This window comes from Colletotrichum karsti (assembly GCF_011947395.1).
Source record: "Colletotrichum karsti strain CkLH20 chromosome Unknown Scaffold34, whole genome shotgun sequence".
In the NCBI taxonomy this organism is placed as follows: Eukaryota; Fungi; Ascomycota; class Sordariomycetes; order Glomerellales; family Glomerellaceae; genus Colletotrichum; species Colletotrichum karsti.
In genome coordinates, this window is record NW_024065934.1 from 195,427 (window position 1) to 211,447 (window position 16,021).

Sequence of the window (16,021 nt, forward strand, 5' to 3'; positions counted from 1 at the left end):
CCCCCCCCCCCCCCCCCCCCCCCCCCCCCCCCCCCCCCCCCCCCCCCCCCCCCCCCCCCCCCCCCCCCCCCCCCCCCCCCCCCCCCCCCCCCCCCCCCCCCCCATATACCGTGTCCGTGTATTTCCGTCTCGAGTTCTATATATCCGCCGGATGTCCACGACGGGACGCCGCATGTGCTTCTGTCTATGCTCTTCGTCTATGTTCCGTGCCGTCACGCCGCGTCTACTGCTTCCCGTTCTTGATCTTCTCGTACCCCTCCTCGCCGCCAATGTTCTTCTCCCAGTCCGCCCTCGGGATCTCGAGCACCTCGGTCACGCGGCCGTACGTGATGCCGCCGAGCCTGCTAATCGGGCGAAGCACCTGTGACACGTTAGCATCTTCATCCTGCCTCCTCATCTTGGCGTCACTTACCGCGGGATCGATGATATTCCTCTGCTCATTCACAGCATCCTCCCTCACCCAGAAATTCCTCCCCTCAATCGTCGCCACCACGCCGCTCTTCTTCCCCGGCGTCGCCCGCGACTCGTACTCCTTGAACGTGTCCAGCGTGCCCTCGATACTAAACACCGCCTCTTTTACTCTAGCCGCCTTGACGTGCTTACAGTCGTAGACCGGCGTGAGCCCGCTGACCTCCCACTCGCTCTTGCCGTAAGGCGCGTTCACGCTCGTCGCATTCGCGGCCTCCAGGAAGCCTTCCGAGATGATGTTGATCACGCACTCCTTGCTCTCCAGCAGACACCGCAGCGAGTCCTTGGGCTTGTCGAGGGAGGCGGCGAAGCCGACGACGAAGAGGGGCGGGTCGTGGTTGACCATGTTGAAGTAGCTGAAGGGGGCGAGGTTGGTGACGGACCCGTCGGCGGAGCGGGTGGAGAGGAAGGCGATGGGGCGCGGGACGATCCCCGAGATGAGGAGTTTGTAGTTGAAGCCGGCGGGGCGGCCGGGCTCGTGGGGGTCGATGGAGAGGTGTGCCGCGGAGGACGCCGAGGGGGACTGTAAGGTGTTGGCGCCGGAGCCGTATTGCCAGTCCGGGGCGATGGTCTGGGTGTAGCGGACGTTCAGGGAGGCGTCGAAGGGGGGACGGGTGGACTCGACGGATTTGAAGTCCGGGTGGGGGTTGTGGGTGGCGGAGGAGCCGCCTTCGAAGGTTTTGGATTGTTGGGCTGACATCTTGAAGGGTCTGTGGTGGAGGAGTGAGGTTGCTGGTGGTGGTGGACGGATCGTGAGGCGGTGGAGGGTGCGGGAGGTGAGCATTGTGTGACGGGAGGGTATGGTGTTATATATCGCGGCGCGAAACGGGGCGCGAGTCAATTTGCGGGATGGGGATTTGAGGATGCCCACTTTCTTCACGGGAGAGTGTACCGGTTGCTGTCACCTCTGTGGTTGATAGCTTTGCCGTAGACGGGGGAGCTTGCTTCGGACGGTGGAGTCGGAGGTGGGAGGGGGAGGGATTGCCTATGTGGAGGGGTAGAGGGGTAAAATGGAGGGTGCAGGGTTGCATGTATTCCATGATGCAATTGACTTGGCGGGCCGAATTTGGGGTTCGTTTTTGTGATTTCCGGATCTAGGAACCGCACTAGACCCCGGACTACAAAGAGACGGCGTTCCGACTTGCGAGGATTTGAGATTTGGTCTTCTTCGGGTGGTACTGGGTGACAAATTGGCCATAGGTCATTCGTTCCGTGAGCCGGGGCGCTCGGGGGATGGAATTCGGAACTCGGAAGGGCGCTGGTGACGGGACGGGAGGGAGGTCGGGGCGGAGGGGTCGTGGTGATGTGGAGGTTTGGCCCATGTGGAGGCGTGGTGGGGGATGCGGGATGGATTGGGCCGATTAGATAAGGGTTAAGGGCGATGTTGATTGGGAATATCCGAGGTGGACAATCGTGATGCTTCTTCATATTTGATACGGCCACTGAGGTCAAGTATTACACAGAGCACTTCCACAATGTCCCCTTTTGGCGGCATGACCTACGAACGCGAAGTTCAGGACAAGCGATAGCAGATACACTATCAGCATCTGCCGCCCCATGCAATGCAACATATCGCCATATCAAGGGGAAAACGCATGTTCAATGGTGCAATACCAGTTACGAGATGTTACGAGATCGACGGGCATCTGCAGATCGAGATTCCGATATCCATTTTGGACCAATGGCACATCGTCTTCACCGCAAAGAATCCTCGACGCATGATTCTGAGTTCGAGGTCGTGGAACATGACCACTGGCGGACCGCGCCCGCGTTGTTGGGGTTGGGCCGCGAGATGAACATGTCTCAACAGCCGGCGGGTGGGTGGACTGCTAACTGGCGGTATGCGAGACACTCGTGGTATGTTTCTCGAGCATCGTTGGCGTGTTTCTTAAACAGCATCGGGCCAGTTGGGATGCGCGTCGCGAGACACCAACGTTCTCCCGTGTCCGCAGCTCCGATATCAAGATGGTGAAAATGGCGTGGGGGCGACTTCGAGACAGCATTCTTCCAATGCGCATTCTCAGCTTCGCCCATACCGCTCCACCCCCGCCATTCCCGTCGACACGGTGCGTGGCCTGATGGGAGCCGCCTGCGCGGGCCGTCATTGGTCTTGTTTCGCCATGCAGGGACTGCTGCGCTGCCGTTGGAATGTCTCCGTGTGGCCACTTTTTCCAGGAACGGCGTGGTCGAGGGAGAGCTGGTGAGGATGTTGTACGGTGAGCACGCAGCGAATCCGATCTCAACAATCCGGCACGAGTATAAGTATGCTTGGTCTCGACGCCCTTGGTCAGATCGAGTGCAAGAGAAACCTCCACTTGAAAGCACTCTTCACTCACACTCCAAACACCACCACAATGAGCGCAATCAGATCCTCCTCCTCGGCCCTCCTCCTCATCGGCGGCGTCGCTACCCTCCCCGGCGCCGCCTCGGTCCGCAGCCACTTCCCGCAACGCAGCAGCGCCTCGACCGACGCGGAGCTGGGGTACATGCAACAGCCCCTCGGCCCGGCCAGCAGTCAGAGATCCGTGACGACGTCAACCAAGAGCGTCAAGAGCACAACTGCGGCGTCATCAAAAGCGTCGCTGGGCTGGCAGGGTCAGGCGTTATGACTCCCCCGAACGGCGGCGCAGTTAGTCACGATGGCGACGATTCCCTCCCGGCCATGCGTGGACGAGGGGTCGCGGGCTCGGCTTCAGTCTGCGAGGGAGATGGTGGCTGTTGTGGTCAGTCGGAATCAGCAGTACACTTCGGGTGCGCGGAAGTTTGGGGTTTGATGTGAGGTCTGAGGGTGAAGTTGAAGGACGAAATTGCTGGGCTGGAAAATGACGGATTTGGCGGGGAGTTCACATCTCGTTGAGGAAGTGCTGTCTATTTCCTGTCTGGCCGAGTCCGAGGGCCAGGCAGGAGTAGATCGCCAAGGAAATACCAATGACAGAGTAGGATATCGGTTTGAAATTGGTGTTCGGCGCAAGAATGGGTGGGATTTGGAAAAGGCAGATGAAATCAAATTAATGAACATTCCAATACCTATGCCATATTGAGTGATGACTCAGCATATCTCACGTGCAGGCGATAAGAGCTTATCGGATCTCTGGACAAGGATCCGCCAGGAAGTTTTTTTTTATTTTTTTGCGTCAAGCAGCGGCGGGAGTCATTCGCCGACGTCGCGATGTCAGCCACCTAGTTCCACAGCCGCCCGTCGTTAGCTTTGACGTCGAATGCAATTGCCCTTCTCTCATGTGTTGATATCCACCGTTTCTGTCTTCTACCCCCCTTGAGCCTCGCGCTCCCCACTCTCCTTCTCCCACCTCCATGTCTTCTGGCCATGCCTCCCTGCGCCTGAGACGAGCACTTTCTTGTCGACTGAACTCCGTGTCGTTGACGTCCCGCCCTTTCCACAACCAAGCCGCGGAAGATCCCAAGCGGAAGCCATCACGGCGGCCAAAGAAGGCCTTCGACAAGCCTAAACGATCGAGCAACGCCCCGGCCGGTGTCACGGTTATCTCGTCCGAGGAAGCGAAGCGCTTATTCGCAGAAGATCTAGACCCGGGGCCGGATCCGAAATCACCAAGCTGGCCAGTACGATCGTATGAAAGCCGACTTCACACGATCAGAGATACCAAACGACCAGACGACAGTGCCCTAAGCCGGTTGAAGCAAGTCGGGACGCCGTCCCCTAGCCACTACAGAACCGTCGTCTTGGAAGGCGATCCCGAGAGTTTCCCCGGAGAGACTGCTTTTCTCATCTCAGACGGCCCTAACCAGGCCGTACGAGGCGGCTTCTGGACGCAGGCCTTCAGCCTCCTGAGTGGCCCGCCCATACCGACAACATCGTATCAACCAACCCCTAAATCCAGGGAAGCCATGACGAACTACATCCAAGTCGCCACGACGCCGACGGCGGACTCGGGCAGCAGCCTGATACTCCACTTCGACCACCGACGATACTTGTTCGGTCACCTCTCCGAAGGAACCCAGAGAACTCTGGGCCAGCGCAAGTATGCCCTGGCAAAGCTGGAAAACTTCTTCCTCTCCGGCCAGACAAAGTCTGCAGTCACCGGCGGCATCGTCGGTATGATGCTGACCGTTGCCGATGTTCTGGACGGCAGTCGGAGGGAGTTCGAGCTGCAGAACCAAGAGAGAGAAAAGACCGGTAAGGCCAAGATTCAGCAAAAAGGGTCGGGCCGCATAGAGATACACGGCGCTCGAAACATCGCCTACAACATCGCGGCGGCGAGGTCCTTTGTCTTCAGAAAGGGCATGCCGATTCGACCCATCGAGCTGTTTGAAGACCCCCGGCCTGCGAACCCCGACCCTACCACGCCTGACTGGGAGGACGATGCCGTACAAGTCTGGAAGATGCCTGTCATTGATGGGCCGCCCGACGCGACAGTCTCTGGTACGTCGCGCAAGAGGAGCCACGAGGTCATGTCTGCTGAGGATGACAATCTGACCGCTCGCCCCGCCCCTGCAGATGCTCCCAAAGATCAAGCCAAGATCAACCAGCAGGCCACGGCTGCCGTGGTCGAGGACATGTTCAACTCCAACTGGAGCTTGGACACCTTGCACGAAATCAAGCTTCACGACGTCGAGCTCCCGGCCACCATTTTCGTTCGGAAAGACGGAAGCCTCCACAAGTATCAGGGCCCGCTCCCTGGCGACGCGGGGGAAGTCCCCAATATCGACGTGCTCGTGAGGTTCCCCTGGCCTGCTACCAGGGTAAACCGACTCCCGCCCCCGCCTTCGAGATCCGACATGTCTGTCTGCTACGTTGTCAAGAATCGCGGTCGTCGGGGCAAGTTCAACCCCGTGGCGGCCAAAAAGTACGGCGTCAAGCCTCCTAAATTCAAGCTGTTGACTGCCGGTCAGACCGTCGAAGGCGCCGACGGCGTCCAGGTCACACCTGACATGGTCCTGGGAGAGAACATCAAACCCAACGGCTTCGCAGTCCTCGACATCCCAAGCACGGCAGCCGTGGAGTCTTTCCTCGCACGCCCGGAGTGGACCAATGCTACTCTGATGGAGAACGTGCATTTGTTCTACTGGCTGCTTGGCAGTTCTGTGGTGGACGATGCGCGTATCCAGAAGGTCATGCAAGAGAGGCCCGACGTGAAGCACATCGTTTTGGCGCCAGACGCTTCCCCCGACATGCTGTCAATGAGCTCATATGCCATCCTGCTGGCGAAGCTTCGACGTATCGATCCCGACCGCTTCCCCCGTCTCCAGTTCGACAACACAGTTCGGGATCTCTCCTTCATTGGTCCCAACGTCGAAGCTGCTCGCAGCGGCATGACCGCCATGCTATCTCCCGAATTTGTGCTCAAGAACGACGACGTCGTACCGTTCCCAACCTTCGCAGAGGTTGCCGAGATGCAGGAGGAGGTTCTGGCTCTGGCCGACGAGGCTAAGGCAGCGACCAAAGATCGTCAGTTCTTGGACGAGATCGAGCAGCTCGAGCAAGACATTCCCAACAGAGATGCCGAGATTATTCCTCTGGGCACCGGCTCGGCCTTGCCCTCCAAATACCGCAACGTCTCCTCGACGCTCATCCGCGTGCCCCAGTACGGCAACTACCTGCTCGACTGCGGCGAAAACACCATAGGCCAGCTACGACGTGCTTACCCCCGTGAAGAGCTGACCAGTATCCTCCAATCCCTCCGATGCATCTTCATCAGCCACATGCACGCGGATCATCACCTCGGCACGGCGAGCCTCATCCGCGCATGGTTCGACGCGACGGCGCACATGCAGCCCCGGCCCAAACTCTACATCGTGTGCCCACGGAACATGAAGTACTATTTGGCCGAGTTTGAACGGATCGAGGATATTGCCTTTCGACACGTTATATTCCGCGACCGCGACCTCAAAGGTCAGCCGCTGGCGGAGCACGACCCGGACATGGCCGAGACCACCGGCCTCGCCTCGTTCGCCATGGTCCCCGTCAAGCACTGCAAGGACTCCTTCGCGGGCGTCCTGGCGTGGCCCTCGGGCCTGAAGATCGCCTACTCGGGCGACTGCCGGCCCAGCGATAAGCTCGTCGAGGCCGGCAAGGGCGCCACGCTGCTCATCCACGAGAGCACCTTCGACGACGACAAGCGCGGCGACGCCGTCGCCAAGAACCACTCCACCATGTCCGAGGCCCTCGACGTCGGCTACCGCATGGGCGCCCGCCGCATCCTGCTCACCCACTTCTCGCAGCGCTACGCCAAGGTGCCCATCGTCGACAAGAGGCAGACGGAGAGCGGCGCCGACCAGGTCGTGCTGCTGGCTTTCGACCAGATGCGTGTTAAGCTGGGCGAATTCAGGCATGCTGAGAAGTTCTTGCCTGCGCTCCGTCGGTACTTTGAGTTGAATGCGGAGTAGAGAAAAGATATAGATCAGAAATAAACTTTGTCCCAACTCACTTGACCTGAGCTCGAGATTATTGGCAGAGAAAAGGTTTAATACGTCCGACATGATCCAAAAGTATTAGGGTGAATTCTATTCTTCCGAAAGGCCATCTGCAGATATCTTCCCAAGAGATCATTCCAATTCCGGTCCCAGGTATTTTTTCGGAGGAATAAATCATCGTGGGTACAGACGCCCTTGTGGGAACTATCATCTATCCATCGTCTCTCTCCGACGGCATCTCGAACTCTGAGGTAGAACGGTACCTTAACCCTTTGGACAGCATGTTTTATTGTTCTTTTCAGGCTGGAAAAGGCCTTGGCAGGACGATTTCACCTAGTTACACATCTTGACGCCCCAGCTAGGGGTTCTTGGCCAACGTTACATTTCGACTACAATTCCGGAGAAGCCGCCATTCGAAACTTTCACAATTGCAATATACCGCTCAATACATTACAGCAACCCTTGTTTCTCGCCTCTTCTTGATATCTCGCTATAAATAGTACCAAGTTTCTTGATAGGCTTCTAAGTGACTGTAACGTCTGTTGTAATGAATTTGTACCGTTTTTTACGTAACAGTACAGAACCCTGGGAAAGAGAAGGGACCTCGAGGAGAAACTTCATGCTATACAGACTGCTGATAAAAAACATCAGTGAAGACACATATTCATCCTCATCAGACTTGTCTGGTGAATTGCCCCCTTCCCACTTAATAACATCGTCCACGACGTGGCCAATGACAACATCCACACCGTGAGGCAGATCTGAGAGCTGTTTCGAAAGTGACGAGACCGCAACAGCCGGGTGATTGCTCGGGAGTGGTTCTGCCGGGTTTATTCGGAGCCCCACAAATTCGTCCCAACCTTCGGGTATCTCCCGAAAGATGTTCCCCTCTTTCGTCCGCAGTTTGATATACTGCAAAACCACTCGGGGAGGCTCGTCGCCAGTGACCACTCTCATGAGAGACACGGCCGGCAGCATAGAAGCCCATTTCTCCGATTGGCCAATGAGCCGATGGGAGAGAAACGAGAACTTCAGTTTGGGTTGCGACGACTCGGGATTTGGAGCAAAAGCGAACGCGCTGCCAAGGAGTTCAGACCAACATCCAGAACCGCCTTGAACCAGCTGGACGTCCAATTGACCCAGGGGAGACTTTCTTCCGATGCTCTGGAAGTCGAAGAAGTAGTTGAGACCGGTCACCGTACTAGGCGGCTGGCTGGTTGCTCGCCCCGGTGATATTCGGTTCTTTCTTGGTATAGCGGTGTGCTCCATCAACCAAGGAGAAGTGATCGGCATGACCTCTGACAACGGCAAACACCCACGCCCGACGCTCAATCGAAGGCCGGCACTCCGATACTGTTCTGATTCTGCCTGAAGTCTGTCCGCTGACGAAAGGAGGCCTTGCGCCAGGACGTCGTCGAAGATTTCGCTGATGAAATGCGTGTTGTGATTCGGTATCCTGATGGTTCCTGTGGCCATTCCATGATCAAGCATGTCTGCCAGCGCTTGTCTCATGAGAATCAAAGACCTTGAGACATCGCGCTGGACCGGGTTGGTAAATACAATGCTACTGTCTTCGCGTTCAAAGACATCGATTATCTCGGTTGTGCCCAAGGACGCATCATGCGGTAGCTTCGTGTAGGTTGTGGCACATCCCGCTTTGTATGTAACACGGAAGTCCTCGCGGGGATGGTCTAGTCTCGAATTCACCATTTGCAGGCGTTCAGACTTGCGGCATGATGTCCTTTTTCCAGCGCGGGTCTGCCTCCCAAATCTCTTTGGCGCAGTTCGGGCGACGGTGCCCAGTGGTCTGCCCGGCGGCGGAGAAATGGCGAAAGACTGCATCGCCAGTTGAATGTCGTGAGTTGCTTCAACCAGCTTGATGACCTCAACCTTGGTGATGTTGAGCTCTCGGCTGACAACTATGTCGTTTCGTCTTGCTTGGTATCAGCGGGGCGCTCAATATACTCTTGTGACCATGAACTTGATTCTTACCTCCCATGTACTGACAACGCGGCGATCATCGAAGAGGTCAGCCGGTGCAGACGGTCACAGGATTGAGCGACGGTCTGCTCCGCAACGGCCCATCGAAAGGTCCTGGTGAGCGGACCAAACCAGGTGTCAAGCGCAGAGGCTTGGGACTCGCGCATGATGTCGCATAGTATGTTGAATTCCTGTCCCAAGAGAGTCAGGATGGTCCTGATTTCGGATAATGAGCTGCCGGATTCTTGAAATAGGGTCGAATTATGATATTCGTCGAGGAAGATGCGGGACTGTGCCACTATCGACGTCGATGCCGATACCTCTGCGAGGAGAGAGGCTTTCGACGCCGGGGCATTTTTGCATCTGCTGCAGAGCTCGTACAGCTCCTTGCCTCTCCGGAAGACGACATCGCCTAGGCCGATGATCCCAGATATGTTAGCTGCTAGTGAAACGGCGTCGCCCATATCGACGGTTCAGGATGATGTCGATGAGATACGGCCAGATGAACGTTGGGATTGATGAAAGAAGAGGGTGAGATTGAGAAACACCGCCTCGTCACAGCAAGCTTTGCTTATATTTCAGAAATGCACATTCCGTGGCTTAGCAATGACGTGCGGCAGATGAATCGCCTGAGCCACCACTTCGTTGGTCGTGCAAGCGTGGTGAATGAAAGTGAGGCGAGTCACCCTGCCCAACCGATATTCCATTTCTTCAACCAATCAGGCGTTCTCACGAGTGGTCTCGAGTATTTCCCTAGGGGTCGTATATTCATGTAAATGTCAAAATGAGGATTTCTGTTTCTTTCATGAGATAAAGCAGTCTAGTGAATTCTGGCGCTACCTAGGTGAGTACGACATCTAGTGTGCCTGCGAGCCAAGTACGAAGCTATTCGATGAGCCGTATCTCATTGGCGGAACCATTTGCGTTGGGATTCAGGCAACAACGCATCACCTGACGACGGGTCAGCCCTCCAGAACGCCTTACGAAGCGCACCATCGTGGCCCGAGTACACTAAAAAAACAAGATTTTCCATCCTGAGGCTGGAAGCTCGGTGGAATACAAGCATTCGATATGTGCTACTGCATCATCGAGCTTTACAGCGTCTGTCGTTGTATCTATTACAAGAGTATCGTTTATCACTGTGCTGCGTCCGGCAGACGTGGGCACTCAGTTCAGAGGCGCTTGGTCTTAGTTCGCTATATGTGCCACGATCACCGGCTCAATCCACACTTTTCCCCTCCAAGTCACCAGCAGCTGTTCTTGGCTAGGTATAGTCGACGGGCATTTGAGCAAAGTCATGTTTGTCATTCAAGCATTCATGTGGAGAGGACAACTGCAGCCCCTAGTTTCGTCACTCAACGAGGCGCTGCCATTGCGCAGCGAACGTTGATTGATGGCGTACAATCTGGTATAGTCATAGCATCCACAAAACTTTCTACGGATGGGGATATTGACTTCTGCTAGTCTATGAAACCTCACCAATTAGCCAGTGCGAATTCCGTCTGCTAAGGGTGGAAAGCTCGAAGTCCACTTGGTCGCCAATCGTTGCCAAACTGGAGGTTGAGTTTTGCGACACATCGAGGCCGTATGCTGCTCTTTCCTACGCCTGGGGCAATGACCCGGACACAGAGTGCATTACTGTGAATGGGTTACCGTTCATGGCAAGAAAGAATCTGTGTCTCTCTTTGCAACGGCTCCGAAAAGAGGACGAGGACATTGTCATCTGGGTCGACAGCATCTGCATCAACCAAGACGACATGGTCGAGAAGGGCGTTCAGATCGCGCAAATGAATATGATATATGGCGGAGCTACGCTCGTAACAATCTGGCTAGGGGAAGAATCTCCCTCTTCGGGAATGGCGATGTCCCTGTTGGACGACTGCACAACCCTTCTCAAGGAGGACGACATCGTTCAGAGGATCGTCCAAAACAAAACGGAAGCCCAGGCCTTAACAGAGCTATTACAACGACCTTAATGGACACGTATGTGGGTGTTCCAGGAAATCGTGCTGGCAAAGGCTGCGTACGTTCACTGTGGACCGCGAAGCGTCGACTGGCAGACCATCCGGCGACTTGATCAGGTCGTAGCCAATCCGTCACGTTGGTCTGGACTTCAAATGCAAACCGGGTGGATCACGGAACTTCTCCAAGCTTTCTTTGGCATCACACAGTTTTGCATGACGACAGAAGAAGCTCAGAACATCACGAATTTGTTGCAGCCTACCAGACGCCTCGAGTCTACCGACCCGAGAGACAAGATCTTTGCACTGTTAGGAGTTTGTGAATCGCATGAGCTGCCGATGCCAGACTTGTGGAAAACGACTTGGGAAGTGTATGAAGAATTCACGAGAAGCATTATCCGCCACAATCGCGACCTCTCCATCCTGCTGATGGCAGGGCCGTGGAACCCCAAGAACGGGGAGAACATCAATCTGCCCTCCTGGACACCTGACTTCCGCGGGATAAACGGCATGGATGTTCGATATTTTGCTGCCAGTAACCTGCGTTACTTCGACGCGGCAAGCGGACGAGACCTACCACCCTCGCTGTTGGCCATATCAATACCAGGAGTCGATTTGGCCCGAGAGGTCCTTGTCACAAAAGGTGTGATCTTTGATACCGTCAAGAAAGCAGTGCCTCTGGCTGGAGGGAGCACGGGTCGTAAGAAAATCACGGAAATATTCAAGCGATGGCTTCTGGACCACCCCCAACCCGGCATATCCCCATTTGATGCTCTGTTCCAGACGATGATATTCGACAACACCAGCCTTCACATCGTTCAAGCGGGCGAAGAAGGCGAGGCCGCGCGCAAAAGCCTACTGCGTCTCAAACTCGGTTTCATCCACGAGCTGAAAGCCTTTTCCCGGGTTGGTCCGAAGACAGCTAGCAATGATGATGAGTTTCTGGCCACAGCCGGCTTCGGCAACATGAGATATATACGAAGAAATCGTGACGACAGATCCCGAGATGCTCGACCGGTCCCGGGAAGAATACATACTGCGCACGCAGGAAGCCACCGACAACGAACTCACAAGCATCTTTGCGACCTCGCAGAGTTATGTTGGCAGAGGTTTAACGACCATCCAGGAAGGCGACGTGGTAGCTGTGCTATTCGGCTGTAGGCTCCCTGTGGTCCTCCGAAGTTGCATGTGTTCCCGAGACCCAAAGACTCGTTCTTCGTACCGACTCATTAGTCCTTGCTATGTTGGCGGTGTGATGGAGGGGCAAATAATGGATAAGCTGGACTTGGCTGCTAATCGTAGCGACTTGGTAGTCGAGGAGATCCTTTTGATTTGAGCCAAATCTGGCATGTCTTGGAGGCCTGTCACTGTTTTTCATTTCTGTCTTATTCTTTACTTTTGGATGCTCGACCGCGTGATATTTGGAATATGACCTCGGGGTGGTTTAATGATTGCACTAATTGGACGACGATCTCTTCGAACTTGGAACATACAAGTTCAAGAGTTGGTTCTTGGGCTCTTTCTGTGTTGCGCTTTGCTGGTTTTATCTGATGCGTGGACCTTAGCTCGCATCGTTACGAACCTGAGCTGGGCGGTATCTTGTCCGAAGCAGCCACAGAGGCTTTCCGGATATCATACATCATGCCGCGGGATGTCCTGCAGTGTAGCGCCTGCTTCCAGGATGACACCATCTTGATCGTCTGGTAAGACCCAGGTTCGAGAACGCAAGACTACTTCACATATGTAAACGGCCGTCTTCTGTACAGTTTGATGTCTGCCAAATCTTGTACAGCAACCCCTCTCTCTTCCAGTGACCCTTTCCCCCTACTACGTACAGTAGGCCTTCTTTTCCCCTGCGTCTGTATGTACTTAGGCTCCGAGCTCCAGATATCAACCTGGGGCTCGGGGACTCCCTTACCGTCCTTGGTCACTCGCTGAGTATGGCGAGCAAGAAAAATAAAGAGTGGCTGCATGGCATTGCGCGGCGCGTTGCATTTGTTAGCCGTCCTTGATCTTATGGCCCCCACGATTCGGTCTAGAGCCAAGATAACCAACGAGCTGACGCGACTTGTTCATCATGCCCCTGACGTAGCAGGAGGCGCCGCCGGTCCAGGCAGCACACTTAAGAAAACTGGAACTCCGACCAAAGCCTGAGAGCTCTGGGATGACGAAGATTCCGTCTGACTGGTGGTGGAGATTCCTTCGGTGGCAGACGAAGACAACACAGTCGGCAGAGAGACTGCTTGACTCGTGGTTGAGGCTTGCGCCGTACTTGTGGGAGGAAGCAGGCCCGATGTTGAGCCCGGCGAACTAGCACCTTGGGAGCTACTTGTCCCGATACTAACAGAGATGCTGGGAAGAGTGGCGGACAGACTATTGACAGAGCTGCTTGGGACACCGTTTGATGAATCAGTCGGTCCTGTGCTTGGGAGACTTGTCGGAGGGCTGGTGGGCATGCTCTGTGTTGTGTTACTCGGAAAGCTGAGTGGACTGCTGAGAGAGGTCGTAGACGTGGGAGTGGGCGGAACAGCGCTCGGTGAACTAGCCGGCGATGTTTCGTTTCGCGGTATACCGCTTGATAGGCTAGAAATCGGGGTTTGACTCGTAACTGATGACGTGGGAAGGGTGGGAATCGAAGATGGCGTGAGAGACGTTCCGGCTGGAAGGCTGCTCGTCGTGAGAGATCTCGAAGAGCTTGTGTCTGAGGCACTAGCTGATGATGATCGCGCGAGCGTACTGGATGTCGTGGGAGACGATGTGGTGGTCGGGGGTAGTTCGCCGCTCATGGAGGTTGAACTCCGTGTGACTGACGAGGACGCTGTAGCCAGAGGTGAACTTGATGGGCTCAGCAGGCCCGAAGTTGATAGGGTTGAACTTGGTAATGTTATTGAACTTGTTGGGCTTTGATTTGTGACGACACTTGACGGTTCCGATGTTGTAATAGGTGTGACGGAAGTTGTTGTATTAAGATATCTAGGAGTTGTGGCCGAGGGTGAAGTTGTCGACAGACTCGAGGAAGTAAAAGGGGGGCTGGTATAAGGATTTGAGTAAATGCTTGAAGAAGTGCTCGGAAGAAGGCTTGAAGAAGTGACGGAGGAGGTGGAAGAAGAAATACTACTAAAAGCGCTAGACGAAGAGCTGGAAGTGCTACTTAGAGAAGAGCTAGAGGAAGGGATCAAAGTACTGCTGGAAGAAGAGCTAGAGGAGGTGCTGGAAGAAGTACCAGATGAAGAACTGAGCGAAGAAGTGTGAGAAGAAGTAGGCGAAGAGCTGGATGAAGAGCTGGATGAAGAGCTAGAAGAAGAGGGTGAAGAAGTACTGGATGACGAGCTAGATGAAGAGCTAGAAGAAGTACTGGACGAAGAGCTGGATGAAGAACTAGAAGAAGAACTAGAAGAAGAGCTGGATAAAGAGCTGGATGAAGAACTAGAAGAAGAGCTGGATGAAGAGCTGGACGAAGAGCTGGACGAAGTACTGGTTGTCGATGTCGTCGTAGCTGTCGCTCCAATAGTAACAGTACCCGAGACAGTCCCCGAAGCCTTGACCGTCGACGTGTACTCCTGTCCGGCGGCAACGATTGAGGTTACGGTGACATAGTTAATCTTGAGCTGCGAAGCACAGGCGTTACCCGCGCAGCCGGCAGCTCTGATCATGAGGGCGGAATCAAAATTTGCATTGCTTGCGTCGCAAATGGCGAACACCATGGTGTGTGTTCCGGGGGTCGTGAAAATCGGCAAGAGGAGAGGAGGGGACGACATGTTGTACGACGTGACGCTGTTCGGCGGCGTGATTCCGATCGGTTGCGCGAGGAAGCTAGACGCCGCCGTGATGAGGTTGCCGCTGGTATCTACGGAGTAAAGTTGACTGTCCAGATAGATGCCGATGGGATCAGGATTAATCGTACTGGAAGGGGCGTCAGCATGCCGCCAGTTCCATCACCGGCATGGAAAGTTCACATACTCTGCCGATGCCAGGATGAACTGGAGTTGGACGGCGTCGTATCCGACGCTGAGATTGATGTTCACGGAGAGGACCGCGGAATTCTGTGCACCCGAACCGCAGTAAATAGAACTGCCCCCGTAGTTGTTCACGTTGACGTTGCCACCCGGGAGAGCTCCGGCGACGTTGCCGGACGTGAAGATGGCGCCGCTTCCGATGCCGCCGAGGCCGCCGGTGAACACCCCGGAGCTGTTGACACCCCCCGTAAAGGACGACGATCCGGATAGAACTGTGACCCCGGCACCGTTGAAAAGGGCGTTGGCGATGACATTGCCGTCGTTGGACGAAGCCACGCCGAAACCTCCGCACAATGGCGCAAAAGCTGCATAGGCAGCAAGCCGGATGGACCTCTTGGCGAGCATCTCGAAGGACTGATGTTGCACGAAAAAACGCCAGAGATTCCTACGAAAGGTAGGATACTTGTTCAATGAATATACCAAGAGAAGTGGCGTTGGGGCATCAAGTCATGTCAGGAATGCCGGAGCATAACGAATGATGCAGCATACCAGCAATATAATTACGGCCCATCGTTTGTTTCTACGTTATTGGCAATATCAAATTTGGTTCTACAAATGATGCTTTGCTCATCTTGTCATTGCCAATCAAACTTCCAAGAACGTAGACATTTGAGCTGCGTAGACTGATGGTTTCCCCCTTCCCCAGTTCTTCTTTCTCCATCCCTTGTAAGTTGGCGATGTAGATATTCCATACGCGTCACGCGTGCGAGACACTTCGCAGGTAACGTAAGATTTCCCGAGACTTTTGCATTCCTTTCGGCATGGTGTGGCCGGCCCCTGCTTTGATATCAATTGAATGAGACCAGACGCACACATTTTTCGTTGAAAATGAAAGCTCACAGATGCATCAGCTCATGAAATCTATGCAAGATCAGTAAGCAAGAGATCGCGTCGATGCAAAGCCTTAGATGGCTTTCGATAACATGAAACACTATACCATACAATACCTGAATCATTATTAACGTGGTACTTATGTGGCAGTTAGGACAACCATGATATGATCAGACCTACTTATATTAGTAGTAGTTAGGAATGCTGTGGTGGAAGCAGTTTGACCTAAGATCTCAGTTCTATGATTCATCACATCATAGCAGCGGCGTTCTAACCACGCTGCTGGATTCATCATATCGACATTACAATTACCATTGGGGGGGGGGGGGGGGGGGGGGGGGGGGGGGGGGGGGGGGGGGGGGGGGGGGGGGGGGG

The 16,021-nt window shown here is 54.9% G+C and overlaps 6 protein-coding genes across 6 annotated transcripts; 3 read left to right on the forward strand and 3 right to left on the reverse strand.

The window, feature by feature from the left end:
• Nucleotides 1-223: 223 nt before the first annotated feature.
• On the reverse strand, nt 224-1,252 carry CkaCkLH20_09474 (uncharacterized protein; the record flags this gene model as incomplete). Its single annotated transcript, XM_038892189.1, has 2 exons — nt 224-361; nt 413-1,252. 2 exons carry the CDS (start codon nt 1,250-1,252, stop codon nt 224-226), a joined length of 978 nt encoding a protein of 325 aa, XP_038742425.1.
• Nucleotides 1,253-2,822: 1,570 nt separating this feature from the next.
• CkaCkLH20_09475 (uncharacterized protein) lies at nt 2,823-3,077 on the forward strand (the record flags this gene model as incomplete). The annotated part of the gene is made up of 1 exon (XM_038892190.1): nt 2,823-3,077. One exon carries the CDS (start codon nt 2,823-2,825, stop codon nt 3,075-3,077), a length of 255 nt encoding a protein of 84 aa, XP_038742426.1.
• Nucleotides 3,078-3,780: 703 nt separating this feature from the next.
• CkaCkLH20_09476 (metallo-beta-lactamase superfamily protein) lies at nt 3,781-6,831 on the forward strand (the record flags this gene model as incomplete). The annotated part of the gene is made up of 1 exon (XM_038892191.1): nt 3,781-6,831. The coding sequence occupies one exon, from the start codon at nt 3,781-3,783 to the stop codon at nt 6,829-6,831; it is 3,051 nt and encodes a 1,016-aa protein (XP_038742427.1).
• Nucleotides 6,832-7,380: 549 nt separating this feature from the next.
• Nucleotides 7,381-9,302, reverse strand: CkaCkLH20_09477 (uncharacterized protein; the record flags this gene model as incomplete). Its single annotated transcript, XM_038892192.1, has 3 exons — nt 7,381-7,492; nt 7,565-8,791; nt 8,851-9,302. 3 exons carry the CDS (start codon nt 9,300-9,302, stop codon nt 7,381-7,383), a joined length of 1,791 nt encoding a protein of 596 aa, XP_038742428.1.
• Nucleotides 9,303-10,391: 1,089 nt separating this feature from the next.
• Nucleotides 10,392-10,814, forward strand: CkaCkLH20_09478 (uncharacterized protein; the record flags this gene model as incomplete). Its single annotated transcript, XM_038892193.1, has 1 exon — nt 10,392-10,814. One exon carries the CDS (start codon nt 10,392-10,394, stop codon nt 10,812-10,814), a length of 423 nt encoding a protein of 140 aa, XP_038742429.1.
• Nucleotides 10,815-13,508: 2,694 nt separating this feature from the next.
• On the reverse strand, nt 13,509-15,160 carry CkaCkLH20_09479 (uncharacterized protein; the record flags this gene model as incomplete). The annotated part of the gene is made up of 3 exons (XM_038892194.1): nt 13,509-13,700; nt 14,315-14,702; nt 14,760-15,160. The coding sequence occupies 3 exons, from the start codon at nt 15,158-15,160 to the stop codon at nt 13,509-13,511; spliced, it is 981 nt and encodes a 326-aa protein (XP_038742430.1).
• Between the last annotated feature and the right edge of the window lie 861 nt (nt 15,161-16,021).